General features: G+C 43.7%; 1 protein-coding gene across 3 annotated transcripts in view; it reads left to right on the top strand.

Moving 5' to 3' along the window:
- XYLT1 (xylosyltransferase 1) overlaps nucleotides 1-19,726 on the top strand; it is a 202,894-nt gene that overhangs the window by 34,365 nt on the left and 148,803 nt on the right. Inside the window, exons 1-2 of one of the 3 annotated variants that reach the window (XM_080386665.1) lie at nucleotides 12,182-13,288; nucleotides 19,666-19,704. The exons of 1 other annotated variant lie outside the window; for it this stretch is intronic. In XM_080386665.1, the coding sequence (XP_080242791.1) occupies nucleotides 13,103-13,288; nucleotides 19,666-19,704 (225 nt within the window). In that variant the 5' untranslated portion in view covers nucleotides 12,182-13,102. Of the gene's footprint in view, nucleotides 1-12,181; nucleotides 13,289-19,665; nucleotides 19,705-19,726 lie in introns of those variants that run through there. One more of the 3 variants, XM_080386663.1, reaches the window with a different exon arrangement.

The following is a 19,726-nucleotide window of genomic DNA, read 5'->3' as shown; positions in this document are numbered from 1 at the left end:
TATTTTTTTCTCCTCATCAGTGATGTTTCTCATCCTGCCCACTTATGTGCAGATCTGTGCTGTAATTAGCAAGTAATACTGCGTGAGTTCTGTAATAACTTGTATTATCAACTCAGCTAGGAACCCATGATCGAATTACTGGCAGGTGTTAGTTGCTAGAATTGTAACCAGGGTTAATGGGGATCATTAGTTTAGCACATCTTTCAACTGCAGAGTCTGTTTTAGAAAAAGTATAGAAATTGGAGAATAGAGGTACTTTACATTTTCTAGCAGCACCTGAGAGCCACACATTAAATCCAGATACAAAATGGAGCAACTTTTATTGTCTGAGTGGAATTTTGTCTGCTTATACTGGCTTTGACCAAAATATTTTAAAACAAATCAGTGTTACAAACTATAGCACAGTTTATACACTTTCTTGCTTCCATTTCCAGGGTGCAACAGTTTATGTGTACTTTGCTTTGAAATCTCCCTTTTGCAAACACTCTGCCTGCTATGGGTAAATAAACTGTAAGAAAAGGACTTGATCTCCCTTGTAAACTGCTGCAACTTCTATTTGTTTGAGTGGGAGTAACTCAGTGACTTTTCTGAGGTATATGCATACATCCTTTCCATCTCCCGTCATTAAATCCAACTCTGGATCTTTCATTACTTCCAGAAAACTGTGGTGAGGATTAATATGAGCCAGACCACCCTGGCCTCTGCTTCTACCCTCCTGAAGGTAGGTTTTAGCTGTTAATTACAGTACTCTGAGTCATCTCGGTTTGATACTGTAAATTCCTTTTTTGTTGTTGTTGTTGGGTGTTTTTTTTTTTTTTTGTTTTATGTATTACTTTTCCTGGGGTAGCAATCCAAAACAGAGAAGCTCATTTCCTTGCTGCTTTTTTTGGAAACGAGTTGTCTTTTTTAGCTGAACTTGAGGATAGGACCCATGCATTACTATTTAAAGATCCCACTTACCGCATGTTAAGGAAGGTCATGGAGTTCCTTACCCTTCAGTCCATTAACACAGCTCTGAAGGGCTGTGCATTGATTACATTTCTGCTTAGCTTAGTACAATGGTACTTCTTGCTTACTGAGAAAACCCTGACTTCAGATAGCATGAGCTCTATTTCAGGTGCTCGGGACAGGTTTTTTCCTGGTCACTTAATGAATGAATGAATTCAGAGTATGTGTTTGGTTGCTTTCAAAGACATTTGCTTAAAAAAGCCAATGATTGCTATTCTGATGAACCTTTCTACTCCCCTCGCACTGACCCCCTTCTTCCACCTCAGTCTGGTGACTTGCTTTTTTTGTCCCAAATTAAAAGATACCCAGTCAAATTCTTGGCTGATCTGGCATGAGCAGTGTTAGCTCATGTTAAAGTAGACTTATGGTTTATTTCCCCTGAAATTTTCAGCTTCTTTTCAATCAAATTAGTAAGAAGACATCAGATGTTTTCTAAAAAATAATAATAAAATATTGTAGTCTCTTCAAAACAAAAAAAAAAAACACCCTTGATCTGACTGACAGATTTTTCTGTGGAAATTCTGTTTTAAGTCTTTAAGTGGAAAAAACTTTCTTGTTATTTCTGTAAAAAACATAATTACTCCAGATGCAAGATAATGTTGGAAAACTGCATTGTTTTTCAAATGTAGGGGTCTTGTCATTTGTAGTTTGAGATGTTTGATGTACATTGCCTTTGCTTAAAGGAACTGTTGCTCGCAGAAGCTACCAACAGAATGAGTTGAGGTGTGCTTCCTCTTGGATAAAACTGAATTTCCTATCTGCAGCCTGGCAGTCACCTGTCAGTTGCAGAACAGTTAGAATGAGAAACACCTTCCTTTTGTTTTTATTATTTATTTTCTGAAACACTTGCTTCTTGGATAATATTGCTAATGGCAATATTATGTTCAGTAAATTATCTGCCTCTGACAGAGCAACAGTGTTTGTTTATGCTTTAGATCAGTGATGCTATCTTCAAGAAAAGATATGTATGCGTAGCAATTAGGATTTTTTTTTGTTGTTGTTGTTTCCTAAGCCTGGATAATCAGGCTGCACTCATCTCCAATAGTGCTGGGTTTGTTCCAGCAAGTTGGAAATTTTTCCTTATCCCTGGGTGAGAACCTGCCTGCAACATGCCATTAATTTATAGTTTCGATGTTGGTTTACTTTAGTGTATCATATCAGAAACTGAAGTACATAGTCCTCAGTTTTATTTTTTTTTAAAAAAGGAAAAACCTAAAGAAGTGATAACTTCCCCTGATCGAGGCTGCTAGGCAGATGTCAGGCTTGTGTTCAGACTCCTCCCAGTTAGCCTCAGTTGTGTTTTAAAGGCAATTAATGGCTCCCAGGACAGTTGCATTGGGTTTGCATGGCAAGGTTTTGGCAGCAGTGGGCTACAGGGGCAGCTCCTGTAAGAAGCTGCTAGAAGCTTCCTTTACGTCCAACAGAGCCAGTGCCAGCCGGCTCCAGGGCAGACCCGCCACTGGCCAAGGCCCATCAGCGATGGTGGTAGCGCCTCTGGGATGACGTATTTAAGAAGGGGAAAAGGTTGCTGTGTGAGGGGACTGCGGATGGAGAGTGTGAATATGTGAGAGCGACAACCCTGCAGCCCCCCAGGTCAGCGCAGGAGGAGGCAGGAGGGGCTCCATGCGCCGGAGCAGAGGTTCCCCTGCAGCCTGTGCTGAAGCCCACGCGAGGCAGGCTGTGCCCTGCAGCCCGTGGAGGTCCGTGGTGGAGCAGATGTCCACCCGCAGCCTGTGGAGGACCCCACGCCGGACAGGGGGATGCCCAAAGGAGGCCGTGACCTGTGGGCAGCCCGCGCTGGAGCAGCTCCTGGCAAGACCTGTGCCCCCCCAATGGAGAGAGGGGCCCAGGCTGGAGCAGGTTTGCTGGCCAGGCTGTGACCCCGTGGGGGACCCAGGCTGGAGCAGCCCGTTCCTGAAGGGCAGCACCCATGGGAGGGACCCACGCTGGAGCAGGTCATGAGGAACTGCAGCCCATGGGAAGGACTCGCCTTGGAGAAGTTCATGCAGAACTGTCTCCTGGGGGATGGACCCCACACTGGAGCAGGGGCAGAGTGTGAGGAGCTCTCCCCTTGAGGAGGAAGGAGCAGCGGAGGCAGTGGGATGAACTGGCCTTAGCCCCCATTCCCCTTCCACCCGTGCCACTGGTGGGGAGGAGGCAGAGAAATAGAGAGTGAAGTTAAGCCCAAGGAGAAGGGAGGGATGGTGGGAAGGTCTTTTTAAGTTTTGATTTTATTTCTCATTATTCAGCTCTGATTTGAATGGTAATAAATTAAACTAATTTCTCTGAGCCAAGCCTGTTCTGCCCATGATGGTAATTGCTGAGTGATCTCCCTGTCCTTAACTCACAGGCTTTTTGTGGTTTTTTTTCTTTCTTTTTCAGCTGAGGTGGTGAGTGATAGAGCAGCTTTGGTGGGTACCTGGCATTCACCACAAGAGTAAAAAAACAAACCAAAACCAAACACCCCCCCCCCCCAACCCCCTGCATTTTTCTCTGTGAGCATCCTACAACAGTTACGTGCAGTGCTTGGACAGTGGAAATTTCACATTAGCTGAGAATAAATTGTTGTGCATGTAGGTATAGAGCAGCCCCTGAGACAGGGCTCATCATAATCATAACTCACCTAGTCATTTTAATCCTCACTTTCTAGTAGCTCCTAGCCTTCAAAAACAAAAATCAAACTGTAGGAATAACCCCAATGACACTGAAATTCAGCTCAGAAAGGGGAGAAATGCTAGATGTGCAGCACGAAGCCCACTGGGAAATTTGCACTTACTTGCTTGTTCTGTGTAAGGTGCTCAAATACACGTGAGTGTCAGTAGAAATCTTCTTTGCTAGCCTTACATGGTGATTTCCTGCTTCCAGGAAATAAAAATATAAGAATTTGCTTTTTTCTTTGTGTTTTGTCCAGAGGGATAGCAGTCCAGGTAACAGAGTCAGTTATTTCTTTTTACCTGTTGTGTGTCAGAAAGAAGAGTATGCTTGTGTATTGCCCTTTTCTGCTGTTAAAAATAATGCTTGGTCTGGAGTTTGTGGAGTATCAGTCTGTGGAATTCTGTCCTCTGGGAGTTTGGGATGAACTGGTTTCATCCCTCTTGCCTTTAGTTCTAGCCTTGAGTTTTTCTTGTGTGGCTGAGATGGGGATGCAATACGTCAGGAAACACTACTGGAATTTCTGTAAGTCATTCTTGCTGTACAGTTGTATTTTTCATTTCCACTGTAGTAATACGCTGTCCCAGATAGTGGCACTGACCTGCTGGCAGAGGGTGTACAGGACCCATTTTGCAGCCACAAGGCATATTGAGTGCCAGAGAAGTGAGGGCTTTGTGCCTTAATGCTCAGCGATACCATCTCAGCAGATTTCTTGGCTATGAAGGAGTTCCTCTCTGAAACAGTCGCGGACTGTTTGCATCCCTTTCGTCTGTATGCTGTTATGAATGCCATGTGTTTTCTTCCACAAATTGAAAGGAAGTTGTAGTTTCACAAGGATTTACTGGCCTTTCATTCCATACAGAAGACAATGGAATTTGTTTTGTTCTGGTTTTGGTTTTGTTTTTTTTTTCTTTACTTGGTCAGCTATTATATCATAGAAAGGATATCGCTGTAGTGATTAAAATGAATTAGCCAAAACATTTATCATGATACCAAAGCCATAAAATCATACAATTAGTGGTGAAATGGTAACAGCAAAGCTGGCCTTTCATCTCAATACTGTACAGACTTTTCATTCAGAGAAACAGAACGTCAAATTCTTGAATGTAGATATAACTCTACAAGAAAAACCTTAGGTGACCAGATTTGTAAAAGTATGTATTTGCACAAGCAGATTTTCAAAACTGAGAAATGCTGTGGGTAGTGGAATACTGCTGTTCACTTTCAGAAGTCATTATGGAAACAGCCTGTATGCTGCACAGTTATAATTGTATGTGCAAACGAGAGCTGTCCAGGCTTGGTAACTTACTGCCAGAGCGCTCAGCCCAAGGCAGACTTATAAGGGAGCTTTTTCCTGTGGGATGTGCTGCTTACATTGTGTTTGTGTTATTCCACAATGATACAGCCCTTAAAAACTCAGTCAAGTCAGTAGGACACCAAAGAGAAATAGGTTCAATTTCAAATAGAAATCTAAAGCCAGTTTTAAATGCTTCTGCTCCAGCAACATTCTATCTCTTTTAACATGTATGTTACACAAGAGCTTTACATCTTAAAGCGGGGTACTTTGAGGTTTGGTTAGTGTAGTTTCAGGCCAAAGGCTGAGCCTTATGGCCACTTTTAATGCTTATTTTTTTTATCGGACACGATTCTATGTTAGATGGAGGTAATAAGCCTCTGTGTCGAAATACACTGATATCCTCATGGTATGTCTTGTGCTCTCAGCATAACCTGAGAATATTGTAGCTCTGATCTTCTTAAGCAGCTATTATATTTATTTAGATGTGCTGTTATGGGATTTACAGAGGGCCTATGTGAGCCCTCAGATTCTGCCTTCAGTCTCCCCCAAACAAAATATTATAGAGGAAAACCTTTCAGCACTGGATCCTGGATGCAACAATAATGTACTCGTTTATATGGTTTTTCAGGCTACATTCAGAGATGCTAAAAGTGTAGACAGATTTCAAATGATGATTTAATTGTTTACAAGTGAGTGTTTTCTGCAGCATACAAAAGAGATGAACTAATCCCCAAAGGCTTTTTGATATAACTTGAACAGATGATTTCCTGACATTGTTATATATCCTGGTTTAAGGCAATGAATAATTAGCTATTTAAGTTTTATTAAAAAAAATACCTTGAGAACTAGATGTCAACTGAAAAGCTGTCAGTAAATTTGGAACAGCTTTGCATGTCAAGTTGATTATAGCAATGAATAAAAGGAATTACAGGAAAATGAACCATGCAGTGTGCAGTTTTTAACTTCAGTCTCCCCACAGTTTCTTCCGTCTCATTCTCCAGATTCCTAGGGTGCTTGCGATATTATCAAGCTGTGGAGTTCCCTTTCACAAAATCCTTTACTGTGGGCAACTCTTTTTGCTATTTACTTCATCAATGCGCGGTCACTTGAAACTTCACATTCAAGGATTTCCCCCCTCCAGACCCAAGTGCCATCAATAGCATCTTTTGTCGGACTTCCTGAAATACGGAAAGCCACTTACCGCTCAGCTTCAGTTCCAGACGGCTGCCTGGGACCAAGCAGCTCAGCTGAGGGCAGCAGGTTCTCCTCTCGTGCATGTCCAGTAAGCTGCTGTGTTTATCCTCTATAACAGAGGTTATTTTATGTTTTCCAGACTGGACTGGATGGGCGTATACTCTGTGCAGTTAGGAACAGAGCAGTTGCTAGGTCTGAGCTGAGCAGTTTGCTGGTTTAGTGGGATGGTCCTAAGTGAATTGCAATAAACAATTTTGGAGCCTGTTTTAACAAGACCGTTAAGTTGGTTTTGGAGGTCTGTGTAAAAGGGCACTGTGGACATAACAAGCTAATCAGGGTCTTAAAACTCTGATTCATTTAAGCAGGTGGGACTCAATTAACATTCTTAGAATTACTCAGTTTGAAAATAAAATCGTGCATCTCTATTAAAGTTAGGAATTCAGATGGGCTGAATCTCCCTGACCTACACATGTGTGGAAGCAGTACTGACCGCAGTGTGGTGAATGGAGGTGCTTTGGCAGGAATTGCAAGACTATTCATGCTCTTATAGGAGCAGTCATCACTGTGGTGTCTGAAGGCCAGTGCAAAATCAAGCTGTTGTAGGGCTGTCTCATGTCTAGATGACAACTGCTGTTTACCAACACAGAATACTTGTCTTGGACTCTATGATGTTAAAGATCTTTTCCAATCTAAATGATTCTATGATATGTAGAAGTGGCAGACTTTGCCTTTCTCCCATCATCACGACTGTAGTGAGCCAAAGCAGTGCTGGAAACCTGTTCCAGCAGGGAGAGGGAGGCTCCTCTGGCAGAGGCAGCTGTGCTGTTTGTGAAGAAAACTACTTATAGGAAATAGATTGCGGCTGCTCTGACAGCTGCGATGCACAGAAGAAAGGTGAGGGGGTGGAGGAAAAGAAAGAAGACCTGGAAATTAAGGATGAAGATGAGAGGTTCCTTTCTTGACTGCTTCCCTATACAGACAGTGAGCAGCTGTGAAGTCACTTTGCAGTAGATATTACTGCAACCCTTTCTTCTACCTGCGCCTGTTTCTTGCCGTACCATTTAAATGCATGACGTGGAACAAGGCTTGTTCAGGAATGCTTTAAAATGGATGGAATTGAGCATTAATAAATTGTGTCCCATTTTAGTATAACCATGTTGGCTTCAGCTGGTCAGTTGATCACATGGGCATGTTTTATGTATGTTGAAAATACATGATCGTGTTGGGCAGCAGTAATTTTCACACTGATGTAGCATAAATACAGTAGCAGTGTATACCAGTTTAGTGATACCAGTGTGGTGTATGCTAGTATAATGATACAAAACCAACACCTAAAGTGTATTACTAAGTACTTGTCTGTTTATGAGGGGCTTAATGGCATCAGATGAATGGATTGGTAGCTAAATGAAGGATTGACTAAACTAATCTCTGTGAGAATCCTCTTTAATGAGTTAATGAGGTGTTCTTATGGGCTCCCTGCACACACAGATGCTAATGAGAATTTTTCCAACTTAGCAAGTGATGAAACTTGGATCTGCATCCAGGCTGATAATAAAAATGATGGATAGGTTCTGTTATTTGGGAAAAATATGTTTTAGTTCTGGCATGAGAACTACAGAAGGGAGCCAAAACTGCTGTTCAACCTGCATATTCTTTATCTTTTCCTGTAGCGTATTGATTAAACTCAAAGCTTGGTGCTAAACTCAGTACAGCCAAAGCTGAAAATCAGCAGCTGTACTTAAAATTATTTATGTATTTCATCCTTTAAAGATCAGCGTTACCAAGTTCTGTGCTCAAGAATTTCCTGGGAAGACTCAGGTTTAGTTTTTTGTTGTGGCTTTTAGGGTGTTGTTTTTTTTTTTTTGGGGGGGGGGGGGGTGTTGTTGGTTGGTTGGTTGTGTTTTGGGTTTTTTTTTTTTCTGTCTTAAAGATTCGCATGTAATAAGTTTTTGCAGAGGAAGTAATCTGGTCCTAAATTAATTAATCAGGGATGTTATTCCATAAACCCACAAATTTTTAAGCTATACGAGGGAAGAAGCAGGGAAAACAGATCTTGGTGGGATTTAAGGTATTGTGTTATTTGTGGTAGTGGGATTGTTTGTTTTCTGGCTGTGCCTAAACAGAAGGTCTTGCCCTTCCTCCCATCAGTGGACTCCTGCATACCTGACATCTGCCAAGGACTGAATTTCTATGATGCATCTCATTTGACTCTCAGGAAACAGAGAAAGTTATGTTTATTTTCAGGGTGGCCAGTGGTGGGGGAGGAGATGTTGTACAGTGCATGGGTCTGTGTGAGGGACCGGGGGTTGGATGATGACTGGCTGCTGCTGGAGCGTGTCTGATCTGCCTGCCAGGGAGCTGGCGGCAGTATCCTGATGCTGGATGTGTTGTCTTCACCTTACAGCAGGCTTGTGTCCATCAGACACAATCTGGCTTTAATGAAATCTTCAGATTTTGTTAGTGTGCTCTTTAATCCTAATGAATTTGTTCAATACGACCTCCCCTCATCCCAGTACAGTGCCATTTATCATTATCATTTGTTTATTGTCCTGCAGCCAGTTCTCAATTCTAGTGCTGTGCACTGGTCCTTCCCAAGTCTTTTTGAATTAATTTTTCAATTAGGATTTCATGAGACAGTATCCAATGCTGTCCAAAAATCCAAAAAATAGAACCTACACTGTGTTGCTTTAATCCACTCTGTCTGTAACTCTATCAAAGAACAAATAAAGCAATTAAATTTGTCTGGCAGGCTTTATTCTGTATAAAGTATACAGGCTGCTTCTCATTCTGTTGCCCTCAGAATTTTTAGCTGGATTTTCTTAACGAAGCTGAATTCCCCTTGTATTTTTTTTTTCTTCTTCTTTGCTTTCCCTCCTGAAAGACCTAGGGCTGTGTTCCCAGCCACTGGCTGTCCTCAGTTTATTATTTTGAAAGATCCTGTGCATGAGAATAGCAGGATGGAAGCACTCAGGGCACGACCCAGGCTCTGTGCCAGGCTGCACCCCTCTCTGGAGGGGCCCCAAGTGATTGCAGAAGGGTGTAAGATCGTGAAGAGCTGAACCTAGCAGAGAGTTGAATCTGTCCACAGTGTGGCTGTCACCAATTAGCCATGGTTTACTCTGCTTTGAGACAAGGGATCGGGTGGGTGTCTTTTTCTCTGTGCAGTGCAAAATCTGGTAAAAATGCGCTTGCTTTCTTTTGTTGTTGTTGGGGTTGTGCAGACACCAGTTATCCAAGTGCTTTGATACAGATTTCAGTCTCGATTGCCTGTGATAGCTGCAAGTGAAACTGCAACTCTTCTGCCAGCTGGCAGACTTGTGTTCACACCGTAGCAGCGCCTGACTCAGCTTTGAAGCTTGTTGTACCTGAAGTCTGTCCTCTTCGGCAGTTCATGCTCAAGTTTTGAACATGTTCCTTAGTACAGGCTTTAATTTTCTTCTGGTAACTTACTTGTCTGGAAACTTTAAATGAGCCTGCTCTTTGAATTTGGTCACGGCCGTCCTGCTGATTTTCTGCACTGTGTCCTGTCTCGGATAATACTCAGAGTGGTTTGGGATTGTTCTTGTAAGAGACGGTAGCTGAAGTGATCGTCTGCCAGGACAGTTCTTTTTTCCTTTAAACGCTGTGCTTAAACACTGAACTGAATTAGTGTCTCCCTCCATGTGCCATTTTAAATGTAGCTTCTTATAACATTGGTTACTCTATAAATGTAGATTCCTAGCTCTATTAAAATTGTGAAAATGTTGCATAAGGACATAGACATTTTTTCTTCTTTCACATTTCTATCACTAGAACTACAAATAACCCGCATCCATGCTCCTGAATATAATTGTACTCAAAGTCATACCCAGGCTGTACCTCCTGGGGTGCCCTCTTGGAGCCTTCCATGGCAGCATCTGCTGGAAAAGCAGGCATGAAACTGCATTTCACAGCAGCGAGGAGCTGTGGGGCTTAGAGATGAGCTGGGGCATGGGGGGAGAAACATCTTTTTCAGTATCATCTGGTACACTTTGCCATCTCTTAACAACTCTGTTATATTAATTTGTTAGATTAGTATTCCTCATCTTGTTACACATTTCCATTACAATTTGTTTGCTGTCTTAAACTGTCCAGTTTGTTAGGACAGCTGAACAACACAGCAAAGCCACTGTGCCTGCCGGCTTTTTATAAATTATTAAAGAAAGCAGGACAATTGACTCTTGCTCTGAGTCGGTCAGATGTATCATTCTTAAGCACAGATTCAAAAAGGTGGTGTCAGAGCAGCTATACTGTATTAAAGTGTCGAGGCTGAAAGATAAGCCTGCCCAGAGTTAATAAGTTAAAATATTAACTGTCTTTCAGCTTGTATCTGTGAGACAGCATGTTTGGCCTGGGTAGCTAACATATTCAGAATGTCAAAGCAGTACTTGGGCAGCAGCATCTCTGTGGCCAGACATATTTTATAGACATCTGGGAAAGCTTCCTACTGCTATCTGCATGCTGCTGCCGCTGGCCCTGGCTGAGTTCAGGGGTCTGTGCTGAGCTGGTAGCAGCAGATATTTTTCAGGTGGTAAGAGACACCAAAGATAAGGGATAGTACTAGCTTCATTTGTAAATGGAATTTCAGGATTTAATAGACAGCAGATTCAGTCTGTCTTAAGTGTTCAGTAATATGGTGTGGATTTATTTTGGGTAATGTTTTTTACAGAGGCATTTGAGAGTTCTGTGCTATTTCTGGGCACTGTCTGTTATTGCAGGCTAAGGAATAGTAGGTCTTGCTGTAGTTCAGGTTCTGTAAATGAATATAGTCTTCTGTAAAGCTCCTGCAGGCAAGAAAAAAGCTTTATGTTTGTGGAAAAGCAGGGAACCAGCAGGTCTTAAATTTAACTGAGCTGCCCTTCAGCTGCTCGATAAGCATGTGATTGTTCATTTGGCAGAAGACACGTATGCCGTGTTCAAATCCTGGGCAAACCCTCAGCTTTTTGACTTTGAAGGAGCTACGCAGATTTACTTTTACTAGCCAAGGACTGTAGAGTGTTTTTTACCAAAGCCATTGGCTATTAAAGAGATTGCAGTTGTTTCTGGTAGTGAAATATCTAGAGTTGGTGTGCAGAGGTCAGAGGTGGTGTTCCCCAGGTCTTAGTGTTGGGGCTGGTCCTGCTGAACATCTTTATCGATGAGCTGAAGAAGGGGGTAGAGTGCACCCTCAGTAAGTTGGCCGATGACACCAAGCTGGGCCAAAGCATTGATCTGCTTGAAGGCAGGAAGGCTCTGCAGAGGGATCTGGACAGACTGGACCGATGGGCTGAGGCCAATGGTATGAAATTCAATAAGGAGGAGCGCCAGGTCCCGCAGTTGGGTCACAACAGCCCCACGCAGCACTACAGGCTTGGGGCAGAGTGGCTGGAAAAGTGCCTGGCAGAAAAGAACCTGGGGGTGTTGGTTGACAGCTGGCTCAACATGAGCCAGCAGTGTGCCCAGCTGGCCAAAAAGGCCAACAGCCTCCTGGCCTGTATTAGGAACAGTGTGGCCAGCAGGACCGAGGCAGTGACTGTCCCCCTGCACTGGGCACTGGTGAGGTCACACCTTGAATCCTTGTTCAGTTTTGGCCCCTCACTTCAGGAGGGATGTAGAGGGGCTGGAGCGTGTCCAAAGAAGGACAATGAAGCTGATGAAGGGTCTGGAGCACAAGTCCTGTGAGGAGCGGCTGAGGGAACTGGGGGTGTTTAGCCTGGAGCAAGGGAGGCTGAGGTGGGACCTTATCGCTCTCTACAGCTCCCTGGAAGGGGCTGTAGGTAGGGTTGGTTGGTCTCTTCTCCCATACAACAAGCAACAGAACAAGAGGACACATCCTCAAGTTGTGCCATGGGAGGTTTAGCTTGGATATGGGGAAGAATTTCTTCATGAAAAGGGTGGTCAAGCCCTGGAACAGGCTGCCCAGAGTGGTGGTTGAGTCAGTGTCCCTGAAGGTATTTAAGAGAGTAGATGTGGCACTTTGGGGACATGTTTAGTGGTGGACTTGGCAGTGCTAGGTTGGACTTGGTGATCTTAAGGATCTTTTCCAACCCAAACGATTCTATGATTTTATGAGTAAGAATCCTAATTAAGTGCCTGTATCGTGTACTTAAAGATGTTGACCAAGATAGTAGTATTATGGAGTTGATGATGAAATTCTGTGTCTTGAATTTTAGTGGATGTCCTGGATTAAGCTGCCCTCCCACTCTTTGCAGTTTTGTAGCAAAGTGCATGAGGAAATGATCTTGCTTAAATATATTTTCCCCCGATGTTTTTTTTTACTTAGGATCAGTTCTTCAATTTGGCCGCACAAGCACTTCATTTGTCAAAATTAAGGGCTGGCAGAGGCCACGTGGGCTGATGTTGCTACTGAAGAACAGGTTCATTAAGCTGTGTAGCAGTGAAGCGATTAGCAGTGAGTGCACTAATTGTAACTCAGTGGTTTGGAGAAGCCTTTGCATGTTCCAGCATCCTGAATGCTTGCAGGAGCTGCGGGACCACCTGGCACATTTAGCTGGGGTTGCTCCACCTCCCTTATGGCCACACCTTGTCACAGGCAGTAGCTGAGAGAGGAGCCCCTCCGAGGTGTCTGCACCTTCTTCATGCTGGCTTCGCTGTGGGAGTTCTCCCTTCTCCTGGGGCTTCACCATCTGTCGGTGCCACAGACGGGGCTGAGACCTGGGCTCAGGTGCGTACCAGATGCAGTAGGTGGTCGCTGTCAGGCACTGAACAGCAGCTGTCATCCTGCCCTGACACTTCGTGCCCAGCAGTGGGGCTGTGCTGTTATTGGGTGACAGGAGGCCCTGTTGCTGAAGGAGCTCAGCCTGACCGGGTTGCTTCATGCTAACTACATCCTTTGGTGTCTCTGCTCCTCGGAAGCTGTTGTCATTGCCTGCATGCTCCATCTCCCTTCTGCCTCTTCAAAGGGCATGATAAGTGTCTGCGGCTCTTTGTCATATGAAAATTAGGGTATGTGGCTTGCAGAGCAGGCAGGTTGGCTGCCCCTTTTCTGCACCGTTAGTTTGTGTAACAGGAAGTTGTACAGCTTCAGGCTTGGCTTCTGCTACCACTTGCTTGGAGCCTGCCGCACTGGCTGAAATCCTGTCTTCGCTAAACGTTTGTTTCCAGACCATTGCAGCTGTAGTAAGTGGTGGAAAGATTGGTATATTGATAACACGGTAATTTCTTCCTGAGAACCACTATTAGCTTGAACAATGTTGGTGGGGTGGGTGAGGAATGGTGCAAATGTGCTAATTTCCAGTCTTGGTATTTAAAGATCAGCCTTTCATTGAATAATTGGTTTTAATGCGTAGTACGAAACATTCTCTATAGTCTTTTTCCTTTCTCATAGCTGCCTTTTGCAGGACAAAAAAAATAAGTCAATTAACAGCTTTTACACCTTGTGTACTAGAGCCTCCTGGATGTGTGTTAAGATGTCCAGCAGAAATAATAGAATTATGATTTATGTAGCCTGTGATGACAAGCTGAGATTTTTTATGGAATTGGTGTATTTGCTTGAAAGGATCCTTTGCAGAGCAGTTATACTGAGGCTCTGGGTACATTAGTACTAGTGAGTCCTTCCCATCTTTTCCTGTTGCTGCAAACCCTCTTATGGAGCCTGTGAAGTGATGCTAAGACCAAGAAATAGAAAAAGAAAAATGAGGCTAGTGCCATGCAGATCACCCTGGTAATGCTAACCCTTCTTACCCTTCCCTTTGAGTCATTGCTCACAGACATCAGTGCAGTTTGTGATGGTGGGAAGTGTGATAAAAAGCAGTTCTGCAGGAGTATTTTTGGGTTTTATTTTCTTTATATCTAAGTGACATCCTGTTGTACAAGCCCTGCCCCTTAGAAAGTGCCTAGGCATGTTGGAGGTGTTGCTGCCATGACCCCTCTGCCTTTCAGTACAGGAACGTGAGCTGGTGAATTCACGATTGCCTTTACCCCTGCCTCGCGGCTCCCATCCAGGCTAACGGTGCTGGTGCCACCAGGAAGTCTCTCTTCCCCAAATACGTCGGCGTGCATGAGCTAGCGGGTGGTGTAGAGGCGGCTGTTGATGTGGCTTATATCTAAGGGTTACAATTAAGGTTACTGAACACTTCCTGTAATGAGACGCTTGGTTTCGTTGCAGGGATGTGCTGCACCTCCTCCGTCTGCAGGGAAGCTCTGAGTGCTGGTGCCCAGGGTTCTGGTCCAGGGCACTTGTCCCACCTCTGTCCTTGCAATGTGTGGGCTCCCCCTTGCTAGTGGACAGATGGGCAGAAATGTGGGGAAATGGCAGTCCAGGAGGTCTCTTCCAATCCTGTTTTTTTTTTTTGTTTTGTGTTTTTTTTTGTTTGTTTGTTTCTGTGAATATACAAAGGTTTTGAGCCAAATTTGAGTGTAGGATAAAAACCACAGGCTGGCAGGCTAACAAACCCCTGGGTCATAAAATGAGTCAGCAGAAGAGACAAAGCCACAGTCCCTTGGGATAGCTGTAGCCCTCAACTGCAGTTTGTAAAAACAGCACTGCCCACACAGGGAGCTGCTGTTATGTGGTCCTGCCTTGCAGGCAGCCGAGCTGGAGAGCATGTGTGAAATGTCACCTTCAGGTGAATGTTTTGTGTCTTCATCTGAAACTCTGGTTTCATGGGAAGAAGTATTTGGTGGTGATGCTGACATTTAACCCCTGGGTCATAAAATGAGTCAGCAGAAGAGACAAAGCCACAGTCCCTTGGGATAGCTGTAGCCCTCAACTGCAGTTTGTAAAAACAGCACTGCCCACACAGGGAGCTGCTGTTATGTGGTCCTGCCTTGCAGGCAGCCGAGCTGGAGAGCATGTGTGAAATGTCACCTTCAGGTGAATGTTTTGTGTCTTCATCTGAAACTCTGGTTTCATGGGAAGAAGTATTTGGTGGTGATGCTGACATTTGCTATTGCTACTTGCCTGCTGACCCTGTCGCCAGCTGCTGGTTCTTCCTTCATATCCTCCCCCTCCTGGCTTTGCTGGCCCACCCCTCTGCTGTGCCAGCACAGCTCTCTGTGCCTTGTGTCATAAGCTGGGGGGAGGAACTGATTGAGCTGTAAAATGACACAGAATAAATAAAATTAAAAAAAGAACAGACTGGTTTGGTTCACCTGTGTGGGTCAGGGCCTGGCTCCACAAAACATAGGTGCAAAAACGGCTGTGGTGTGACTGCTGTGCTTCTGGGATGAGGGCACCTGCAACTGGGAATGCTGCTGGGGAGCTGCTGCCCTGTGCCAAGCCACATGCGGGTCCGTGCTGCTCCAGGGATGGAAAGAGGTGACTAGTAACTGAGTGGAAATCAGCTCATAGAGTGAAAAAACCCCATTTTTCAAGCGTGTGCCACGCTCGTCAAAGCTGAACAGAGCTGCATGAGGACTGAAACCGCACAGTGGTAGAAGGGGCAGTGAGCGGAAGGCACATCTGCAGGAACGGTCCAGTGCAGTCAACAGCAGCACTTGCTGAGTCTAAGCACTAGGCTTTTCTGCAGTCAGTCTTGTACCATCACCAAAAATATGTGTGACTAGACTGAGGTGTAAGTTGAGTTACCATATTCAAACCTGATGTCTCTTAAAATGGTGCTAGAAAAACATTTAAATTTTTTGTGGTATGGGAGAGATGTGGCTTGTGGTCAAGGTTCTAGACAGTGACTTAGGGATTTCTCTCATATTTCCTGTGTGACTTTGGAGTAGTTGGTTTATTTGGCTGTACCTCAGTTTCTCTGAGTTTTCCCATCCTTTAGTTTTGTTTTGGGAAGGTTGCAAGGTCTGTAAAAACAGCTGTGTCTTTATGTGAGACAGACGTTAACCCTTCATAAAAAATACGGTAACCAGACCCCGGCAGAGAGTTGCTGTACTCAGTGTCACCTTTCAATAGTGAAGAGTTTTACCCTGATCAGTCTTTAAACGTGATAAATGTGTCATGCAATTTATACAGTACTGTCACATATTGTTTACACTCCAGTTCCACGACAGATTTCATTTGATCACAAGCACTGGAGATTAGTCATTCATGGCACTCAAAAATGGCAGTCTGAAATTTCAGATGGGACAATTGCCGATGTCTCCAGTGTTTAGTTGTAACGACTCTTGTGGTACTATGGCAGGCTGCTGTAACTTGGAGAGTTTAAGTGAAACATGCACAGACCAAGCAAAACTGCACTCAGAACAGTGCTGTTTGTTGCTGTTTGTTCCTAAGCATTTCTGTGCATATAAGAGGACAAGCAATAACTCTTTCTGACTCAGACCTTTCATTAGCAGCTAATAATTCATGAGACCAGGCAGGTTAGACAAAGCAGAGAGGCTGTAACTTTCAAAAAAGAAAAAAAAAAAAAAGAAAAAAGTGCATACCCTCATCCCTCACTTGTGGGCTATTGTTAGCATACATAACTATGCATCAGGCCACACACAGGAGCTGGAGAAAGAGCAGTGGGATTTACCAAAATGTGACATACTTATTTGGCACTAGTGATAGGTAAATTATTTTAAGAATATACCTCTTCCTACAGTAAGAGTGAAATTCTTTCTTTTAGGTTGCTGACATTGAGCTCAAATTTTAAAAGTATTTTTTGCAGTTAACTATGTTTATGCTCTCCCTCCTTCGTCACTCTCATCAGCTTCCTTAGTGCCTCATTTAAAGAGGGGAATTAGGATGCAGTCTCTGTGGTTTTGTTTTGGGGACCTTCAGGTCAGCTCTGAGAGCTGTGATGAGTGCAGTACCTGTAACCGCATGAGCGAAGCAGAAAAGCAGAGCGGGCAGTTGAGCTCTGAGGGAAAGCAGCTGCCTCTGTGTGAGGCAGAATCCAGCAACAAACTGGCAAAGTCTCTTCATTTTTGTTTCGCAGTCAGTGAGTGCTGAGAGGCGGTGATGTTACATGGTGTGAACCGCTGTTGGGAGAAAGGGATAAAACCCCCAAACTTACACCATCTCTAGCAACTGTGCTGGTGCAAGAAAGTGGGAAACGGGGAGGGAGAAATGTACATTATTTTGTTGCTACTTTTGCCCATAAAAGTCAAATTTTCATTATTTTTTTTTCTCAGATAATTCAAAAGCAAACACAGTGTCATGTGTGTGATTGATATGTCCTGGCTTGCATCAGAAACAGTGTGACCAGCACGACTAGGGCAGTGACTGTCCCCCTGTACACAGCACTGGTGAGGCTGCACCTCCAATGCTGTGTTCGGTTTTGAGCCCCTCGCTGTAAGAAAGATGTTGAGACAGGACAGGAGGAAATGGCCTCCGGTTGTGCCAGGTGGGTTTAGGTTTAGAATTGGGTGTTGGGAAGAATTACTTCACTGAAAGGGTTGTCAAGCACTGGAACAGGCTGCCCTGGAAGTGGTTGAGTCACCGTCCCTGGAGGTATTTAAAGAGTGTAAATGTGGCACTCAGGGACATGGTTTAGTGGTGGGCTTGGCAGTCCCGGGTTAATGGTTGGACTCTGTGATCTTAAGGGTCTTCTCCAACCTAAATGACTCTATGACTGTAATGACATGGAGAAACAGGTCCCCCTGCTATATCAGAAATCTGTTCTGTTCAGCAAGCGTTGGACTTAGTTTGTCTGGCCTTTAAATAGTCTGAAGCCTTATCTATTACAGGAACTCCCAGATCTTTCCAGGATGTTGTATACATACAGTAGCTGCTTCCTCTTATAGAAATCATGTCATTTGGAAGTGAACAGTACGTGCTGAAAAAGCTTTTGTCTGCAATAAAATTGGCAGTGACTGAGAAAATCCAGCTGTCTCCCAAAGGGGAGTCTGTGCAGCTGGACTGCTCTTTGTTAAAGTAGTATTTTGCTCTGTTTAAACACACTTTATATCTGCCACGCACACCTGCCAGTGTTGGGATCTTCCTGCTATGATATAAATGTGAGTGGGAGAGTGTTGTGACCAAACGAGCATTGCTTACAATTCCATCTGCAAAATAGATGAGTTTATCCCCGCTAAGTCTATAAAGAAGAGCTGTGAGTGCTGACACCATTTGTCTTTAGAAACGTAAAGCCATCCAGGGACAAGATTCCTCTCACCTTCAGATAATTTCAGTGCCCACCCCAGTTTAGCTGATGACATGATACTTGGATTTCCCTGAGGTTTCTCAGTCTCCTTCCAGTCTTGATATCATTTGGCCAGTTGTCAGATAGTATCTACTTATTTGTATAATAGTGCTACTCCGATGTTAGGACATCTTGATGAAAGATTACCTTTAAGTTAGCAGTGTGACAGAGGTAATCATGGACTTTTTCATCTGGGTATAGCGTGCTGCCTGGCCCAGGATTTACTGAGTGTGGGAGAGATGTATTGAGGGTTTCAAGGCCAGTTTCCTCCTTGACTTTATTTTCCCCTGAGTTGATAGCTTGTTTCTTCATTAGTATATTTACAATGAATACTAAACCAAAAGCTGCTTTATAGGTATAATTAAAAGGAATACATGGTTTCTTGGAGGAAAGCCAGGTCTTTTTTTTTTCATTCTGTTTTGTGGTTTAGCCAAAGTGAGAATCGCAGTGACCTGAGTACCTGGGGATATCAGAATTCAAAATTAGTCTCAGGAGCCCAATAATCTGACAGATAAGAATATTTACTCTCGAAACTAAAGCTGTCTGTTTTCAATAGATGTGATGGATTGAAGAGAAAGCATCATTGACCTGGTTCCACTCTGTTAGGCTTTCCAATTAAACAGAATGTTGTAGAAAGCGAGACCTTGCAGAGTAATACCTGGACCAGCAGGACTAAGGTTTGAAATGTCCCTTGTACTTTAAAAGATGTTCCTTTAAAGATTTTGCTTGAGCACTAGTCCCAGAACACTAATGATGGAGTCTCCTGGAGGGATGTTATCTCTTTCTAATCTCTTAATTAACTGGCTAAATAGACAATTTTTGTGCTTTTGTGTTTAGAAGCTCTTTAATGAGGCTTGAATCCTCTGGCCAAGCAAAGTTAAGAGTTCAGATTTTGATGCCAAGGAAGATGCCAGACTGCAGAAAATACATGGTGCACTTGCACATATAACGTGTATAGCTGGAGAAAGACATTCATCAGGATGAAATTTTAATGGAAAACAAAACAACCATCACGTAACTGCAGCTTTTGGGAGCAAAAAATGTTGCCAATGATGCAGCCAGTGCTTTCATCATCAAGTCCTGATCAACTTTCTGAAAAGGCTCTAATGCCTTGAAATTACAGGAGCACCAGTCAATTGTAATGTAAGAAAGAAATGTAACAGAGGAATAAATCAAAGATGTAAGGGCCTGCGTGTAGCCTTGAGTTGTTCTGGAGCTAATCTGTCTCTGATATACTCTGGTTACTGCAACTTGCTTCACACATTCAAATATTGTAGAGATCCTGTAATTCATGTGTGATGGTAGGGTGCCTGGAAAAGGGGATCTCTTAAAAATAATAATCCCACCATCCTTGTTCAAGCAGATGTGTTTGTTCCTTACATCGCTGCTTTGGACCAGTAATGGCTCAAAACACCATCTTTTCCACTATTCCAGAGTAATGGCTGTTTCTATCTGCTCTTTTTGTAGATTGAACCTCCTAGTCCCTACACCAGCTTGGAGACTCAGGTTAGTACCACCCCCACCACCC

This window comes from Falco punctatus, assembly GCF_963210335.1.
Source record: "Falco punctatus genome assembly, chromosome: 4".
Classification (NCBI taxonomy): domain Eukaryota; kingdom Metazoa; phylum Chordata; class Aves; order Falconiformes; family Falconidae; genus Falco; species Falco punctatus.
This window is presented reverse-complemented; position numbering and strand designations above follow the sequence as displayed.